We start from the raw sequence: 19,376 nt of genomic DNA on the forward strand, positions 1-19,376 counted from the left end.
GGCATCTTCAGTGGGTCATAGATGGGACTTATGATGTGCCCTCGTTTGTTATAGGTTCATCTTATACTTCTTCTCTTTATTGTTCTCCTTACCAAAATATCAGTGCAGAGAGATTGGAATTTGCATCCAGTGCCTTAGACTTGCCTTTGTCCTGGTACTGGTGGTACCCCTTAAAGTTATAGAATGAAGCTTAAGGGTGGTAACACAGAAACCAAAGCGGTCCATCAAAGACTTAATCCACTACCTCAACTCAACAAATTACATACTCAAACTGCTAGGCTGCAACGATGTCAAAAAGGGATGGCAATATTGTCCACAACTTATTGAAAGATACACTTGTATTGCTTTCTAATTCTCGCCTTGGACCAAGGAAACTAGCATGGCATGGGTTATTTTCAGGAGTCGAATAAGCACAAATAGGACTTCGCAGCTGCAGATGTTCAAGGAGCTCAGGCACCCGTGTGTTTACTAATTTTGTTGTAGCGTCTACTTGGGAAAATCAGTGTATGAAAGCTGAAAAAGCAAGCATTGACGCAAAAACATTAAAAATTATCCAAGTTAAGTCTTCAAATGCTACGTAACGATTCACAAATTGTACCTCACTTTTTGAATGAGTAGTGAATGTGTTCTTAAACTACATACAAACTCTAAAAACTTTTTTGAAATAACATTTCCAAAAGGACAGCTAAGGTCCAAGAATTATCACCAGAAGCTGACGCAGGCAGATTGGACCACAATGGTTGGTATTCAGATGACAAAGAACCCCTTAAAGCTGCTGTATCAAGACAGGGGCGGAGACGTCCATATGCCATGAGAGCGGTGTTCTTGTCGTCATGACAGAGATTTGGGGTGGTATTTGGTGACCTGTAAAGACGTGAATAGCGCTAATGGCATTACTTGATGAATTAAAGGCAGATAAACGAATAAGAAGTCTGCATATTCTGATTTGGACCAGAACAAAGAAATAACCGAACTTCCTATAACTGAAGTTATATCACCCTACAACCAAAACCTGAATCAGAGCTACACATCCCCAAATAACCAAAACTGTCCTTATAGAAGAATAGGACGAAAAAAATCAATGCAGAGCCAATATAAATGAAAGCAGTCTGTAACCTTACATGATTTCGTTGGTTATGGTTGATGATTCCGACAAACAGAAGCGATGATTTTGTTGTTGGACTGAGAGCCCTATTTTCATGTTCACGCGGCGGAGGGTGCAACGTGGAGGATCGCACATTTTATAAATTGATTTCTTGCGTTTGGAGTGTTTTATCATGTGAATGTCGACTGAGGTAAACTTAAGCTGAAAGGCCTAAACACGATCGTATCCAATGTAGAAAAAACTGATAAAAACAGCGCCCCAGAAGCAATAACAGTTTAATGGAAGCTTCGTTACAGGACCTGGATATTGTACCAAATCTCGTTCGAAATGAAAATGAAAAAAATCGACGTTGGGGTGTGAGAATTTTGTCAGCCATACTGTACTATCTTGCCTGCTTGTTCCAGTCACATGCTCAACCTTGACTAACCCAAGCTTGTCGGTCAAGCTTTACGTTGTTATCGCTCCACCTATCAGGCCATCTTCTTCCTCTTCATCCTCAAAAGTGGAGACTATTTGGTCATTCTGTGCCTTCCAAATTGTTCTCAAATCCACTGCCCCTACAGTAAGTACAGAAAACATGCTAAATAAGGGGCACAAGTTTGCCAAAACGCAAGCGTGAAATGCCTTGCGTGTCAACAAAGCACCAGTTGACAACATGCCCATCCATACAAATAGGTATTCAGCCACGCCTGGGAAAAAGGACCCCATGTAACGCTGGGATGCAGGGATGCTTGCAGCAGTAACGAATGCCTCTGACTATGGGAAATGTGTGGCTAAGAGTAATTGAAACCTTTTTGCCACATTAAGCCTGCTGCGATTTTCTTTACTTTTAGCTGCAGAGTGTTCTCCCTCTGACCCGATACAACTTGCACGTGCCCTTAAGGGCTAGATCAAGACTGGACGTCTAGGCGGATTATTATTTTGAAGCATGTACTTGCTGCCTCTATGGTATAACTGGGCAGCCTGTGGTGTTTTAGTAAGTCTCATTGGCACAAGTTGACGAGGGAGCTCAGCAGATTTCTATGGATGGAAGAACAAGGCTACCCTATGTACCTTGGGAAGGATTAATTGCCTTATATGACGGCCTTGGTATCCCTTCACTCTGCTTCAAATCAGCCTCACTGGCAAGTAAATAGCTCTTCAAGCTCCCCTTCTTGGGCAGAACTTTCTTGCTGGTTTTTGGAACAGAGTCTTGAAAAAGGTGTTCGGGGGAGGAGTTGTTTTCACTCTTTCCCTTTAATCTTGACCTCATTTAGCAAATCCCTTATTTTGGAAGAGGGATAATTTTGGCTCCTTGTGCTTTTATGAAATATTATAAATACTCTAGATGAGCAAGCGTGAGCCAACGTGAGCCACTCATCTAGGGGGGAGCTAGTCTGCTTGTCACGATCATGGTGTGATTGTGTTTCTTCTTCACCAATTGAATTAAGTGGTAAATTTGTGTGTAAGAGTCCCCCTTTTGGTTTGAAGTGTTGGCTTTAACTCAATCTAATGGAAACTTATGAGTTTTCCTAAGTGGTGAACTTGTGTGTAAAAGTCCCCCTTTTGGTTTGAAGTGTTGGCTTTAACGCTGCCTAATGGAAACTTATGAGTTTTCCTAAGGTGTTTCAAAAGGATTTAGAACTTTAGAAATATCCTTAAGTTTGGTCCACATCTTTTTTCGACCATGCAAAGGATCTTAGGAGGGTTGGGATAGTGGGGGGTTTGTGAGTAGTCGGTCAAGTTGACCAGGTTAGTGGGTGGCTAGGGTTAGGTCTTAGATTAATGGTGTAGTTAGGAATCTTTGACCCGGTTAGTGGTACAAGTCCTAAATCTAAATCTTCCTAAATTCGTTTTAGCAAGTTGTTTGGTTATGAAATAGTGTGGAAGCTTATAGCAAACACCAAGCACCCATGCTAGCTTCCCCTTGCGGCTTCCATTGCTAGCTTCTCCCATCTTCGTACTTCCCACATTACTCTACAAGCCATGCTTCTCTATACTTTTGGCAGCAGAGGTTGCTTTGAATCGCAGTTGTATCGCAGATTTCTTGCATCTCCATATGAAGTGTTTTAATATTTGTATTAAAGATGTCTTTCACACCCACTGCCGCTCTACAAACTAGCCTTTACTTATCTCTTCGGTGCAGCTACCAAGAGTCGATCATGCCTAGATTATGCGTTTAGAAGCTTGTGTGGTACCACTCTTGAACTGACGACTATCCGTTTCACGGAAGAGGGGGCTGAGGGCCAGGGAGAAGATGCCCAAGCACCTACAGATCTTGCTGATTAACTTGCTACTTTATTTCAGATTTTAGTAGAGTTTGAAGCTTCAGGACAACATCTCCGACTTGGTCCAGAAAGTCCAACAACTTCAAGATTCTCGAAGTACCACACATACAGAGGATGACGTGACGCAACCAGACGACTATGCGGATTCATTCCCACCAGAGGTATAGAAAACACTGAACTACGTGCCCTCTACCGTTTACTTCAAGCTTCCAAAACTAAAAGACTTGACATCAAACTTCCGGAAGCCTACACTGGTCAACGCAATCGCCGAACAGTTGACCAATGGCTTGCAAAAATGCACTTTAGTTTTTTTCGAAATTTAAAGTTGATGCCTTCACTCTTGACTCTTGAGTTCTGTAATCTAGATTCTAGTCTATAGACTAGCAGACTATTTACAAGAGTGAAACTGAGGACTTGATTTCTGTCCCATGGTTGTGAACTTGTGAAAAAAGTTTAAGGCTTGAGCTTGTAAATTGTAACTGAAAGCTGATTTTTTGTGACCTATCTAGTATCTACTCAACTGAAATCTAAAATTTAAAGGCTTAATTGAGCTTTGTAATCTAGACTCTATTCTAACTTCTAGCATTGGCCATTATAGGCTTGATTGATAAAGTTGAAGGCTTGATTGAGCTTTCTAATCTAGAGTCTATAATCTATTCTACCATTGGCCATTATAGGCTTTCTGTCAAATCTTTTTAGCTAGTTTTGCACAGTTTTAGCATACTAAATGTATGCAGGCATAAAATTTATATTTTTTAGACCAAAAAAATACAATCTGGTTTTTGGAAACTTCACCTATTTTTTTGAAACGTTTTGAAACGTTTCACATTTCAACTTTCTGAAACGTTTCATTGAACTATGTTTTCACCTTGCCAGAGCATCCATGAGCATCGTACGCAAAGCCTACCATCCAGTTGGATATTGGTTATCCTCTTACGCAGGTTACGACTCATGCTAGTCCCGGCATTGACAAAAGGCTTCTATAGAATACAATAATTCGGAGAATGCTTAAAAGTCCATCTATTCCCCACCAGCAACTATTGGCCACATCGAGTCATTTGGTTTCTGTATACGTATCGAATTATGTAATATGAGAAGATTTTTACTCTCTCGCATGAAGCGTGACATCACATACCCTACAGTATCGCAAGCACGAGTCTTGCATGATCCTGCCTCTAAAGAAACCCACCAAAGTTCTTATTGGAGAGATGGTGGACACTCTTTGCTTTGCAATTTGGACAATGAAGGTTGTAGCTTCTTTGTGAATCCAACAAGATCAAATGCGATCAGCATGCGCAAAAGGTAGAGTACATAAGAGCTTACAATCCATAGCTGTTTCTAATCTTGCATAGCTACATAACTGTTGTGTATATCTGAGAGTACTCTTACGAAACATTTGTTTAAGTTCAGCCTGCATCTTTACATCAACGTCTTCCACTTGTTGACTCGCTTTTTTCCGCAATTCTTTGTTTTACATACCCAAGTATTTGATTAACAAAAATTACGGATATGTAAATCACTAACCTACCTGAAAATAGCAGGGCCTTAGTGGATTCTACACCTTGTTTAGTTACAATGCATGCCTTTGCTTATCCGAGCCTCCATCCTCCTTCTACCTCTCCATCCTCCCTCTCACCTCCCCATCCTCCCTCTCAAACTTCAGATTGTTGTAACTTCAAACTTGTTAGAAGTTAGCAGTTAGAAGTTAGAACTTAGTTCATGACACAAGTTGATTGTTGAAGCATCGTTCATGGATAATAGATGATACTAGATAGATCAATCATCATAGATATTTAGAATCGTAGAAGCATGCATGATGCTTCAAGTATTGATAATTGTATTATGTATAATTTGCACTCTATTGATAATTGTATTATGTATAAAAAATAAATTTTTTTTACATAAATAGTACCATATTGCCGTTCTTCCGTTTCTGTTTCGATGGGGGTCAGAAACTCCATTTCCCTGGTTTTTCCCGTTTCCATTTCTTCTGTTTCTGTTTCGGCTGGCAACTATGCATACAAATCCACACCCACACACATACTTAAGCAACCATTTATACAAGGTCTTCCACTCCGGGGGTGAAGGGCAGACTCAGCCATGACAAAGGGTAGCACTAAAGGAGAAGGCTCATTAGAAAGTAGTCCACATTCTCTTCATTCAAGCTACAACCACTTGTGAAGACAATATGATTTCTTTAGTCTCTCCTTGGCGAGCATCTATTCAGAAAAATGTTTCAATGTGACTATGCTCACATCATGCACCCCACTCTCTCCCTCGCTCTCTCTCTCTCTCTCTCTCTCTCTCTCTCTCTCTCAACATGCCTACATGTATGGACATACAAAAACATACATGCATGAACGTTTGTACATACGAATGTATGTATGAAAACTGTATATGTATGTGCACATGCACATGTGTGGTGTAAGCATACACCCACATGTGTTTGTTTCCTCGTTAGCTTCATTTGGAGTTACAATATTTGGAGTTTATGAGACTCATTAATATGCATTTATATACCCATAAAAAGAAACGAATAGCAACGATTCATCTTTATAACCCCTACTTCTCACCTACTTCTGTAAACCCCATGCCCTATTGGGACATCAAGCCATCCACTATAGTGTAGATCCAGTTAGAATCAGCAAAGCCTTCGAGGAAAGTTGATCTTCATAGTGCTTGGCTGCTAGGGGCGAATATCTGATTTGCTAAGTCATGTTATTTTGTTTGGGCCATGAAAATACCATGTCAAAATCTGACACGTCGCTGAAAGATGACACATGATGAGCTGAAGTGATGTCTCAACTTCCATCCCTAGCAAGCAAAAGTTAACCAAAGGCTGAAAAGAGTTCTATTGCAGGGATAATGGTACAGGCTGAGAGCTGACTACTGTATGAGCAGCACCATCTAGACTGACCTGGCCACAATATCTTGGCTGAAAACTGCTTTGCTGTGGATGGCTGGATGGCAAGACTGATAATCAAGGCTAGATCCATCCACAAATGGCTGTAGACCTAGGACCCAAGGTAGACCAACATGGAGCAGATTACAATGTTTGTTGAATGAAAGGGCTAGAGCTGACAATTGAAGTGTGAGTGCACTTGCCAATGAACAAGTGAGTTTTGGCCTCATTGCCTGGCTAGACATAGAAAAGGCTGCCCAGACTCCTTTTATTCAGTCTACTTAAATTAACCCAAGACTGATCCAAGCCTTTGGAATATGGGTTTACAAAATGAGTCATAACCATGCTACTCTACCTGCTGCTTTGACTCTGCTAGAGCACAAACAGATAGGTCGACTGTAATCATGTTACAGTACATAACTACTCCCGTAATATCATCAAATGACTCAGTCTTGTGTGACAAAGTTAACTTATGTACGGCAACCTATTGCATTCATATTAATGAGACATCCTACCAATGTACACATTCTCAAGGCTTTCTACGACTCTAGCTAGAGTATAGACCATGATCAGGCACTGATAGGGCCTCATTCTGAACATTTCATGGTTTGAACAAGAGTAGTGGATGACACTTTGTGAAGCATTAATAAGAGTCGACATTTTTATGTCTAAATAATCTTAATGCCTCGCAATGCAGTATCGGTTGGAAGAGAGTGGTGTGTTATACATGCATATCCACATGTGAGCAAGTGATGAACTTTCCCTAAAAACAACATGCACAAGTGTTCAACTTACTTGAAGGAAATAATACTTTTGAATTCATTCACTTTACAAACAAAAACTGTACTACCTTTGACATGCATCCCTTAATTTTCAAGACCAAAGATGGCCAGCAAGTAGCCAGATTGCTTAATTCTTTTGTACTTTTCCTCTCGTGTAACCAACATACAAATCAATATATCGGAATAAAACACTAACCGTGCAGCATAGCAGGTATGATCAGCTGTCTTCCTCCACACAAAGGCGTGATCCTTCAGAGGCAATGAAGCCCAGCACATATTTTTGGAAGCTTCATCTATAAATTTCTGATGCTCTCCATCAACACTCTTCAAAGTTTTGTCTTGACGTCTCAATGAAGGAGTCCAGATAAAATAGCCATCTGGGCTAAGTAGCCTATCTACTTCCATAAGGAGGAGACCGTCTGCTTTTGCACAAATAAAAAACATACTAACTCTTAATGTATTCAAAGTTTCAATTACAGAACATCGGATGCTAATGACGCAATGTTGCAACACTCAGCACTGAAGAAAGGTCAGGCATTCCACAACACAAGAGGCACAAGATGAAAAAGAACAAATGCTAGCTGCAAAAACAATTCTAAAGCTAGGCTTTCATACGAGCAGATAGATACCTTTTTGGCTCCAGTTGATCTCACAATCAGCACAGTGAATGATATTGAAGGACGATGGAGGATAAGGCAGCTGCCTTGAGATGAGGGATCCAATCATAGCTGGAAGGCCCCTCTCAAGAGCTATTTGGACTCGGCTGTTGTGAACCTCATATGGGGCCACACATAATGTCAACGCTCTGTTAGAAAGAAGATGGGCCATAAAGTTTCCAAAGCTGCAACCTATATCCAGCATTGTATAGATCTGTGAAGTAAGGTACACACAATTTAGCATGTGTAATCCAACTTCAAAGTTATCTCAAAGGATCCAAATATGCACTCCTATTTGCACTCATTCAAAATTCAGATTGAAGCATATAGAAAGAAATTCTTCATTGAGTAAGATAAGTTGAGATTAAATGCTCTTCAGCACAATGACATGAGATATGCACTGTAATCTACCCATAGAGGACAGCCAAAACCCTCCACGTAAAATACAGCAAAGACTCTTTCATTTCTCTCCCTCTCTCTCTCTCTCTCTCTCAACAGATACACTAGGGCCCAGGACAATCGTCGAGCTGGACCCCCCCGAAGGTTTTTATTCATAAGAGAGAAATCAAGTACAAGAGTTCAGCGTAGAAGCTGTACATAGCAAAAATCCAAACGTGAATGAATATACATGAGCTCTTAGGCTCTCTTTCTTGGCAACAAGCCACTTGTCAAATTTTACATTACTTTCCTAATTACATGCCACTAAGGGCAACTCTGGAGTCTTCGAAGCACTTGGTCACGCAAACCGCCTCCTAGACTCTTGTTAGGCTCCATTGCGCTTAGGAAAATCACTCTTCCCAGTACCTGCAACAATTAATTAAAGCGCACCACCATGGCACCCATTAATTGTTAGCGCTTTGCATGCAAGTAACACATTGTGGACTAATTCTAGTGACGGTGGGCGTCCCACTGAACACATGTGCACACATAACAAATATAATAAATATAATAAATATATTTATTCTCTGGTTGACTGAAGTCAACGCTCTTGATCATAATTAAGAGACTTTGACCAAGGGTCGAGGCGCCTTAATTATAGTCAAGTCTCTCCAACCGAAATTGGAGCACACGAAGTCAACGCTCTTGATCATAATTAAGAGGCTTTGACCAAGGGTCGAGGCACCTTAGTTATAGTCAAGTCTCTCCAGCCGAAGTTGGCACAACTCTCCAACCGAAGTTGACACATCTTGGTTAACCATAGTTAACCCTCTTGGCGCATGCCAAGTCTCGTTGACCGAAGTCAACACTCTCTGACCAAAGTCAGCTCTGTGGTTCTTTGATTAACCGCAGTTAACCCTCTTGGTAACAAACCAAGTCTTCCTAACCGAAGAATGGCTTACTTGACTAAAGTCAAGTATCTTTGACCGTAGTCAATTCTTTGACCAATAGAAAAATTCCTTTGACCATAATTAACCCAGAGGGAAAACTCTTTAATTATAATCAAATAAATGGTCAATTGTACTTTGACTTAGGATATTTACATTGCGGTGACATCCCCTCGGCTTCTATTCAGTTAACCTCAACTGAAAAGCTTCCTTGTAAACATCCAAAAGCTGTGGATGATCGGATAACATATCTTCATCCATCCACTTGGCATCCAATGCTGTATAATTCTTGAATTTTACAAGATACCTGTAAAACTCCTTGCCCTGAGGGCCTTTGCATACAGTATGGTACACAATCTGCTCTGGCTGAAGAACCTCCTCCAGCTCATCCACTTCTAGTGGATCCTCTTATACTGGAGCTGTAGGCTCTGGCCCCTGGAATTTCTTTAGAAGACTCACATGGAATGCATTGTGAATCCTCCAATGCTCTGGCAATGCCAACCTGTATGCAACCTCATTTATTCTCTCTGTAACCCTGAAAGGGCCAAGATTGCGAGAAGAGGCTAGTCTCGTGGGCCTGCTCACATTTGGCTGGACTAAGAATGTAACTGGGATTTGGAGAGGCATTGCGCTTGGTCGAAGTGCTTTAGTTTGTTGGTGCGTAAGCTCATGGGAAGGAGTAGACACTCCCGCATGTTCGTGGTCACAAGGCAGGTCATAAATACGTATTGGAGTGGCTTGCAAGGATAAATTGATCTCTCCATGCAGCATGAATGACCAGGGAGTTTTCTATGCTTTTTAAAATCAATTGGTATATGTTAATTCATTTTGCCTTAAGATTTGAGGTTTCTGAGATTGCAGGAGTTTCACTAGCATAAGGAAAAGCAGTTTTGGTTTGCAGTTTGATCTATGTCTGGTTAGCTGTAAATTTGGGAGTTGGACTTTCAATTATAGAAACAATGGGAGTCTGGCCGACCCCGCAGGTGTCGCACCCAGCTGGCCATACACTTTCTGGTAGAATTGCATTATTGGAGGATGCCTTGCAACAGATTTTAGCGCAACAATTACAAGCAAATATAGGGCAATCCGAGCTCAGGAAAATGGTTCATAGTATGTCTACTAGATCATCTCGTGAAGAGAAGGGTAAAGCTCCAATGGAGCCTGAATCCAATGTTCATACGGTAGAGCCTAGGAGGACTAAGGTGCCTAATAATGCCAATTATAGGCCAAAAAAGTATTCTGGTCGGGATGTCTGACCATAGTTCCGATATCATAGAGACCTGGTTACACAAATGGGATTAGGCCTTCGCCATTTGTGAAATCAGGAATGATATGAAGAAAATCCACGAGGCCACCCATATGTTTAATGAGGCAGCGGATCGGTGGTGGATAAAACAACAGAAAAATGGAGTGGAATCCACTACTTGAGAAGGGTTTAAAAAAGAATTTAGAAAACACTTCTTACCTCCTGATGAAGCATCCCGAGCTTGGGATCAGTATCAAAACCTTCGTCAGAGAAATTTATCAGTGGCAGAATACACTGATAAGTTCAAAGAAAGTGTAATGAAAGTTTATGAACCTCTACCTCAGTCAATCCAGGTGAAAGGTTTTATCTTTGGACTGAATGATCGAATCAAGATGGAAGTTCAGGCTAAGTATGCAAACATGCTAGATGAAGCAATTGCCATAGCCCTAAACTATGAGGATGCCAAAGGAAACAGACCAAGTGGGTTTGTGCAGGTTAGGACTCGGTATGAGTACCCAAAGAAAACTGGGTTTAAGAAGAAGTGGATTAGCAAAGGGAGTGCCTTACAGCCTAGTGGTCAGGCCAAGTAGGCGAAGCTCGTTGAGACTCCTAGACCAAGTACCACCATTGGAATGAAAAGAAAAGTAACACCAATGGCAGCCTGAGCTTGGTCGAAGTCTTCTTTGAACCCAGAGCAAAGAGAAAAAGCGAGGAGAGAAGGCTTGTATTTTGGATGCCTTCAGCCTCATCAATGGAAAGATTGTTCACGAAACAAGGATCGTCGAATGGTTGAGATGGTGATCTCAGAATGCGACGTGGAAATGGAGGGAAGTCCTAAAGCAGAACAGATGCAGATTCAGCTAGCGAGATCTTCTCAAAGCTTGGTCGAAGTCTTCTTTGAACCCAGAGCAAAGAGAAAAAGCGAGGAGAGAAGGCTTGTGTTTTAGATGCCTTCAGCCTCATCAGTGGAAAGATTGTTCACGAAACAAGGATCGTCGAATGGCTGAGATGGTGATCTCAAAATGCGACGCGGAAATGAAGGAAAGTCCCAAAGCAAAACAGATGCAGATTCAGCTAGCGAGATCTTCTCAAAGGTCAATACATGTTTTATTATGTGTGTCTGTTACTAAGCTAGTAACTAGTGCACCTGATAATGTCCTGTCAAAGCCCGCAACAACGAGATATACAGCCTTTAACGATACGGAGTTAATTAAGATGAAAGGGCAAGTAGCCAATCATGATGTCATTGTGTTATTTGACTCAGTGTCAATGCACAATGTAATTAACTCCAAGCTTGTAAAGAGGCTGAAATTAAAGACTAGCCCATCTGACTATGCATATACAGTCAGAATGGCAGACGGAAGTTCAATTGAAGTATGGGACCAAAGGATTACCCAGTTGGAACTTCGAATTTAGGACTATGCTGAGAAGCTTGATTTTGAAATGACAAAGCTTGCTCACGCTGACATAGCCCTGGATAAGGCTTGGCATTCTAAGAAGAATCCAGCCATAGATTGAAAAAAGCACATTTATCAATTCAAGATAAATAATGTGATGTATGTCTTACAAGGTGAAAAAGATATACCTCAAGGACCGTTGGTTCCCGTAATGGAAGTTCGAAAAGCTCAAGAAGAGTTTTTGTCTCTTTATACAGCATCGGTAGAGCCGATTGATGATCCTTCGGCTAGCACTGATGTTACCCGAAGTGGAGAGATGGTCAAGATGGCTGATCAAATAGCAAAGGAGTTCTCTGATTGTTTTAGGGATGGGTTACCTCCAAAGCGGAATGTTCAGCATAAGATTGAACTAATCCCGGAGGCAGAACCTGTAAATAGACCTCCCTATAGGTCAAGTTTTACCGAAGAAGCGGAGGTACGAAGACAACTGGAAGAATACCTCAAGCTGGGGCAGATTCAACCCAGTTTCTCACCTTTTGCTTCACAAGTGATATTAAAAAAAAAGAAAGATGATACTTTTCGCCTCGTATAAATTACAGAGCATTGAATAATATCACTATCAAGCACAGGTATCCGATGGCACGGATCAATGATTTGCTAGATGCGTTACATCGGACCGTAATTTTCAGTAAGATAGATCTTAAATGTGGCTACCATCAGATCCGTATTAGAGCCAAGGATGTGCATAAAACCACTTTTAGAAGCAGGTTTGGACATTATGAGTTTTTCGTAATGCCGTTTGGACTTACCAATGCTCCAGCTACATTCGTCATGCTTATGAACGATTTGCTACGTCCGTATATCGGGAAGTTTATAGTACATTTTATAGATGATATTCTTGTGTTCAATAAAAATATTGCTGAGCATTACGAACACTTAAGAATAGTGTTCAATACTTTGAGGAAAGCCAGTTTTTATGTAAATAAAAAGAAAACTGTACTGTGTATGGTAAGACTCGAATATTTAGGATTCATTATTACTGGTAGAAATGGATTCAAAGAAAGTGGCTGCGATATTAACTTAGCCTATCCCTCAGAGTTTGACCGCTTTACGATCATTCTTGGGATTTTTTCAATTTTATCGAAGGCATATCAAAGGATATTCTGAAATAGTATCGCCATTGATTGATCTAACCTCAAATAAAGTACCTTTTATATGGAGACAGAATCAACAGGAGAGTTTTAACACCATTAAATAAGCTGTGGTCTCAAGACTAGTGTTAAAAATAGTCGATCCCCAAAAACCGTTTTTCCTTGAAACCGATGCAAGTGGCATTGCGGTAGAAATGGATTCAAAGAAAGTGGCTGCGATATTAACTTAGCCTATCCCTCAGAGTTTGACCGCTTTACGATCATTCTTGGGATTTTTTCAATTTTATCGAAGGCATATCAAAGGATATTCTGAAATAGTATCGCCATTGATTGATCTAACCTCAAATAAAGTATCTTTTATATGGGGACAGAATCAACAGGAGAGTTTTAACACCATTAAATAAGCTGTGGTCTCAAGACTAGTGTTAAAAATAGTTGATCGCCAAAAACCGTTTTTCCTTGAAACCGATGCAAGTGGCATTGCGGTAGAAGCAGTTCTCCTCCAAGAGGGAAGGCCAGTAGCCTTTGAAAGTAAGAAGCTTTCTCCCTCTCAATGAAATTTGCCAACTCATGAATTAGAGTTGTATGCTGTTGTCCATGATTTAGAAACATGGAGACATTATTTGTATGGGTCAGAGTTTTATGTTGATGTTAATCATGATACTCTGAAACATTTTGTAAACAACCTCACTTCAGAGGCCGCCAAGCTAGGTGGGTAGAACTCATGCAGGAGTTTAACTTGACGATTCGGTACCGAAGAGGGAAGAATAATAAAGTTACTAATGCGTTGTCACGCATCATGCATAATATGAGTTTCATGGTATTAAAGAGTGCTCTAATGACCGAGATTAGAGAAACTCAAAAGGTGGACCAGTTCGTCCAAAGCCTTTGGCCTAAGACTCATGTATTTAAACATGGGGAAAATGGCTCACTTCATTCCAACTAAAGAGTCTGTTAGTGCCCCACAAGTGGCCGATTTGTTTATTAAACATATATTTCATTTGCATGGATTACCCAAATCCATAGTGTCAGACAGGGATGTCAAATTTACCAGTCATTTTTGGACTGCAGTGTTTGAGACACTAAGGACTGAGTTGGAAATGAGTAGTGGGGATCATCTAGAAACGGATGCTTAGACGGAAAGAATCAATCAAATTTTAGAGGATATGCTTAGAGCATATGTGTCATTGAGGCAACATACATCGAACAAGTGGTTGCCACTGTTAGAATTTGCCTACAATGATAGAAAACATTCCTCTACAGGGTTCAATCCGTTTGAGCTGAACTATGGTTATGTACCAGCGAATCCAACTACAGTTGGAGTACCTCAGAAAGTGCCTAGTGCCGCGAACTTTGTGGTTCAGGTGCGGGAGATGCTAGCACTTGCGAGAGCTAACATCCGCCAAGCTATGGATAGAGCCAAGGCATATCCGGATGAGAACAGATCCGTTAGAGAATTTAAGGAAGGAGAAAAAGTTTTTCTCAGAGTTCCTTCGCACTCTAAGTCTTTCACTGTGGGAGAGTATGCTAAGTTATCACCCCAATATTGTGGGCCGAGGTTAATTGTTTCTCGCTTAAAGAAATTTTTGCATACAGGTGACTCTTTAATCGAGAGTGTTGTTTTATTTCAGGAGATAGAGGATAATGCAAGACGCAAACCAACAAGAATCCTGGACCGAGGAACAATGCAAGTACGCAATCGGAAGATACCCACGCTGCTGGTTGCATGGCATGGTTTACCTCTATCAGAAGCTATCTGGGAATCCGTATACCAGTTACAGAGAGTGTTCCCAGACTTTATCATCGAGGACGCTGATGCCTAAAGAGGGAAGGAATGTTACGCTCAAGTTGAGGCAACATGACCTCGGAAGGGTCAGTCCACATTTTCCTTTGTAAAAGACCAATGTTTGTATTATATTTATTTGGGCTTCATGTAAATGGTCAAAGGGGTTAATGTCAATGTCCTTGATGAGGGTGATAAGGCACTGACTAGTTGGGTCTAAGGCTATGGGTCTTAAATGCATTAAGTGGGAAATGTGCCTAGGGACAAGTGAATAAATTGATATCCCAAAAGAGGGGTAGTAAATATGCATTTAAGAGGTACCCTAGAATGAAGACATGTGGCATACTAGATCCATCTAGGGATTTGGGGCTCGGTGGAATTTGCAAGCATGAGCCTTCACGTTGTTGGCTATTCTGAGGTTTTGCTACCACCAAGGTTGGCTGGGAGGAAAATTGGTGTGCCTGCCCCGTGATAGATTGTTAAATTGATGCTGTGAAGTGAGTTAAAGATAGAGAGCGTGATATTTGAGTGTTATAGTTCATCAAAACAAGGATCAGATTCGTGATAATTAATTCAGAGAGCAGATAAGACTTTTTTTTTAAAGACTTCAGAGGCAGGTGGGGGGATGCCACAAGGTCTCATGGAGAGCTTGAGACTAAAGGGACTACATAACCACATCCAGAGACCCAACCTACATCTAACACAACAAAAAGCTGAGGACCTTCCTCATGATTAAGCAACCTCACATACACATATTTTTCTAACAAGAGTAGTCAGACCATGGGAGCAAAGGTCCCAAACGACCACCTTGCTAGGGCCCCACCCTAGAATAACACAGGATTACAGATTTAAAAACCTTACAAATCACTTCTTAAAATGTACTAGATCCATGTGATTCATGAAAGCATTGTTGGAATCCTGCTGCCATGTGGGCACCATTCAGACAAGGGAAAGAACTGAGGGCCTGCCACATGGACAGAAAGCAGGCTGTCATGTGGGCAGCATGCAAGAGAGGTACCTAGTGCCTCGGTGGACTGCAAGAAGATCGTCACCGAGGGTACGACTGACAGGAGCAGACATTACGGATATGTACGGCGCTGATGGAGAAGATCCAGGGCATGGACATGGCCAGGCAGGTGGCAGGATGAGCAGAGGTTGGGGGCGCCAGCAAAGGGGGAGGTATTGGGCCTGCCTTAGACCCTGATTGGAGCACACGAAGGGAGCAAGGGGGACTGGCCCCTTGCCCTTATATAGGGCTGGTAGGGACTGAGCCCGCCAAGTCGGTTGGGCCAGCCAACCAAGTCGGAGTAAAGTCGGTCCCTAGGGTTGGCCACTATGCCTCAGGGGGTCGGTCCATTTCAGGGCCACTTGGGCCTATATAAGAGGAGGCATTTGACCTCATAACACATCCCCTCCCCTTGCTAAGGTAAAATTATTCACGTCTATCCAGCATTTGCGATGATGTATGAAAAATTGGTATTCACGCATAAAGTAGTACGACCCTTACTATAAATCGCACAAATCCTAGAGATTATTCTACTAGTAAACGCTGAGGTTGATAATAATTGCATGTTTGAAGAGCTACATAACTTCAGTGTATTTCAAGGCATCAGATGCCGATAATAAAGCTTGAAAGGAATCATAATTCATAGAATGTCACATCTAATTTTCAATACTCAAAACCTATGACTTGCATTGGAAATTCCTGAACATCCCAAGGCAAGCTCACCCCGTACGATGCACCAAGGTCATTATCTTGCTTTCAGATGGAACTTCCATCAAATTAACGACTTCAAAATCCATACCAGACACTCAAAAAACCTATACAGAATGTGGCACCAAATGTATTCCATAGAGATTGAGAAGGAAAGCGAACATATGAATGACAACAAGGTGAGTTTCCTTACACCATCTCGATTAAATGAGCTGTCACTTTGTACACCTACTGTAGATGCTATTGTCCCAAAATGTGTCTCTTCTCCGTTAACAGCTTGCGACTGGAACGATAGTATGTTGTCCTCTGACAGCAACAGTCTACAAGACAACCTTTTCATGAGCAAAATATCTTTTGCAATAAAATGGAGTCCTAGAAAGAAAAGCCTACTGTCAATTTTCCTTCGTTGTTTCTTTGAATTGAATTCTGGATATCCAACGTCTTTCTGATAATTACAACAGAATATTAACGGTTTTATCTCCTCCACCATGATGGGCAAAGGCAATTCGATTCTCTTACCTCTCTGTTGTTGTTTCCTTAGATAGTAAGCGATCCCGCGCCACCTTTAGATTCCCGCTCCAGACCGCAATTTTAGAATGAGGCCATCGAAGTGGCAATCTGTATTCTTTTGGAGGCCGAATCAAGCACAGCTTTTTGTCCCCAGAAAGCTCACAGTGTCTATCATATTCTTGACCGTTTCTGAACCCCGCATTAAGGGCAGAAGTTGCATTGTAACACGGTACATGATGCTCCATATCTTTTGGGCAGATGCTCAACTCCTTAGGATGAAGAGTGCCCAGGCCAAAAATTCCCCCATTTGCAAAGTCAAGCGAGAATTCTTGTTGAAGGCGTCGATAAGAGTTATATGTAAATCTAGGAGCTGAGCTTGCAGGAGAACTGGCGCTGCTTGAGCCCAGCACAGCAATCAGAACGAAAAGACTGACAAAGCAAAGCATGATGAGCTTCCCTAGCGGCACGGATAAGCCCCGTTTATTTTGGATTGGGCTAGAGGAACCACAGAACGAGGCCGGATTGCTTGCGTGAAAGCGCAAGGAGAAGATCTCGGGGAAATACGAGAAGAAACTTTTTGGAGAATTTCCAAGTATAGACTTTAAACCGAACGCGTCCGCTGCAGAGCCAGTCTCTTGTATGCGTGAGCTGTTTTTAAAGCCGTTTTCAGCTGCTTTAGATTGCAATTTGTGAGTCAACAACTGAAGTGAGCAAAGCGATAGTGAGGAAGTCTTTCCATGCCCCTCGCCGTCCTCTGTTTCCTTCCCGTTTAAAAGATCTTCATCATGTGACCAACCGTTCTCCGAGCTCCTACTTGACAGTGATCCACGTTGTAATGGACGTATCATGCTGCGCTTCAAACCTATGCAACGCAAACGGAAGATTTAGAATTCTCAAGAGTGTATCGATAATATGGTCTCCTCATCTACAACTCCTCGAACATTTGCCGCTCGGTGGATTTGCCACGCGGAAATCAAACACCAAAGGGATACAAGGCACACAAACGCTCAACTCCTGGTCCGAGTCGAAATACAACGACACCGATTGGCTGAATCAATGATCTGGTAAACGGATAGGATTCATAGGAATGCGACAAGAAATGACAAGGCTGCTTCAAATTAAAGAAGGGCATACGGAGTGTTGTAATGGGATGACTACGGTGAAAGTACCTAAATAGTAGAGTGAATGCGTTTAACTAAAGAACTAGCGGACGCGAGCTTATATGGGAGGAATCGCATCCTTAAGACGAAGTAAGATGTCAACACAGCCGGCCGTAGTTTTGGCATTTCTTGGGATCCTAGTTCCAAAACATAATCGTTCGTGTCAATGTTATTGGAGGAATGTACATTCTAGTAGAGCTTTCAGCCATCATCCATGTGTGAGCGCTCGCTGCTCCGAGCATGTGCTTTGCGGACACTTCGAAAAAGACCTTTAAGCGAAGTTCACTCGCAACGAATGTAAGTAGCGCAGCTGGAGACTCGAGAGCATTGAGGCTGCTAACGCAACAAGGAAACAAATATGCAACCAACCTGAAATATCGCTACATGCTGACGCCCTCCACGATGACCTCGGCTCCGCAAAATGCAAAACTCCGCAAGCTACTGGGAGCAGCAACCAGAATCGGGGTGCTGTCGAGGCCAAATGGAAGACACTCACAGTTTCATGCTGGTGGATGGTGTGCTACATTTGCGGGAAACGAGGCCTACAGCGAGGAAACGTTTTCGACAAAAGGAAGAAAAGAGCTCGTTGATGAGAAGAAAAGCAGATCTGAAGGGAGAAGAAGACGATAAAAAAGGGGTGAGGGGACAAGGGAAGTGCAAAAAATGATGGAGCAGAAATGATAGAAGCGTGAAGGAGAAGCTTGAAGGGAAGCTATGGAGGAAGAGAAAGCTTGAAAGGGAAAAAAAGCTATGGCGGAACAGAAAGCTTGAAAGGGGCAAAGCTCGAGTGGCTATGGCGGAACAGAAAGCTTGCAAAGTGGAGAAAAGCTTCACAATGAAGACGATGACAATAACTGCGCAGTTAATGGAAGGGGCGCCAGCTGGCGGGGAGGCCGTTAACGGCGGGCGTCAAGATTGACGGCGCCGTTACAAAGGCCGTCAAGAATTTGGCTGGGGGCTTTTTTGTGGGTTTAAACGGCCACCGGCCCGGCGCCGACAGGCGCAGGCGCCCCCGTGCAAAGCGGCAGGGCAGCCACTAAGGCGACACCACGTGTCCTTATGTACGCCCGTGACCCCTGTCTGAGATCTTGCTGCTGGTCTCGCCACATCTGCGCACGCCGCTGCCCAACTGCCCCCGTGTTGTCCCGTTTCTCTTACAGTCTGGTCCCACCACCTTAGCCACCCCTCGTTCTCTTACTCTGTCCCATTAGCTCCCGCCACCTCCGCGCACGCCTCTGCCCCACTCCCCCAGTCGCCACCTCAGCTCCTCTCTTTCCTTACGTCCCGTTTCTCTTCCAGCCTGGTCCCACCCTCTTCCACCACATAGACACACGCCTCTGCCCCGGTGCCACCGGCGTATCCCGTTCCTCCCGGTCAC

At 42.4% G+C, this 19,376-nt stretch overlaps 1 protein-coding gene across 1 annotated transcript in view; it reads right to left on the reverse strand.

Moving 5' to 3' along the window:
* LOC147883156 (putative methyltransferase PMT4) overlaps positions 1-18,785 on the reverse strand; it is a 32,860-nt gene extending 14,075 nt beyond the window's left edge. Inside the window, exons 1-6 of the mRNA XM_087399611.1 lie at positions 18,368-18,785; positions 16,848-17,700; positions 16,522-16,648; positions 7,686-7,926; positions 7,253-7,475; positions 707-864 (exon numbers count right to left, since the gene is read on the reverse strand). Of these exons, the coding sequence (XP_087255737.1) occupies positions 707-864; positions 7,253-7,475; positions 7,686-7,926; positions 16,522-16,648; positions 16,848-17,686 (1,588 nt within the window). The 5' untranslated portion in view covers positions 17,687-17,700; positions 18,368-18,785. The remainder of the gene's footprint in view (positions 1-706; positions 865-7,252; positions 7,476-7,685; positions 7,927-16,521; positions 16,649-16,847; positions 17,701-18,367) is intronic.
* Positions 18,786-19,376: the final 591 nt, after the last annotated feature.

This window comes from Dipteris shenzhenensis, chromosome 28 (genome assembly GCF_047967505.1).
Source record: "Dipteris shenzhenensis isolate YYH24624 ecotype China chromosome 28, Dip_SZ_1.0, whole genome shotgun sequence".
In the NCBI taxonomy this organism is placed as follows: Eukaryota; Viridiplantae; Streptophyta; class Polypodiopsida; order Gleicheniales; family Dipteridaceae; genus Dipteris; species Dipteris shenzhenensis.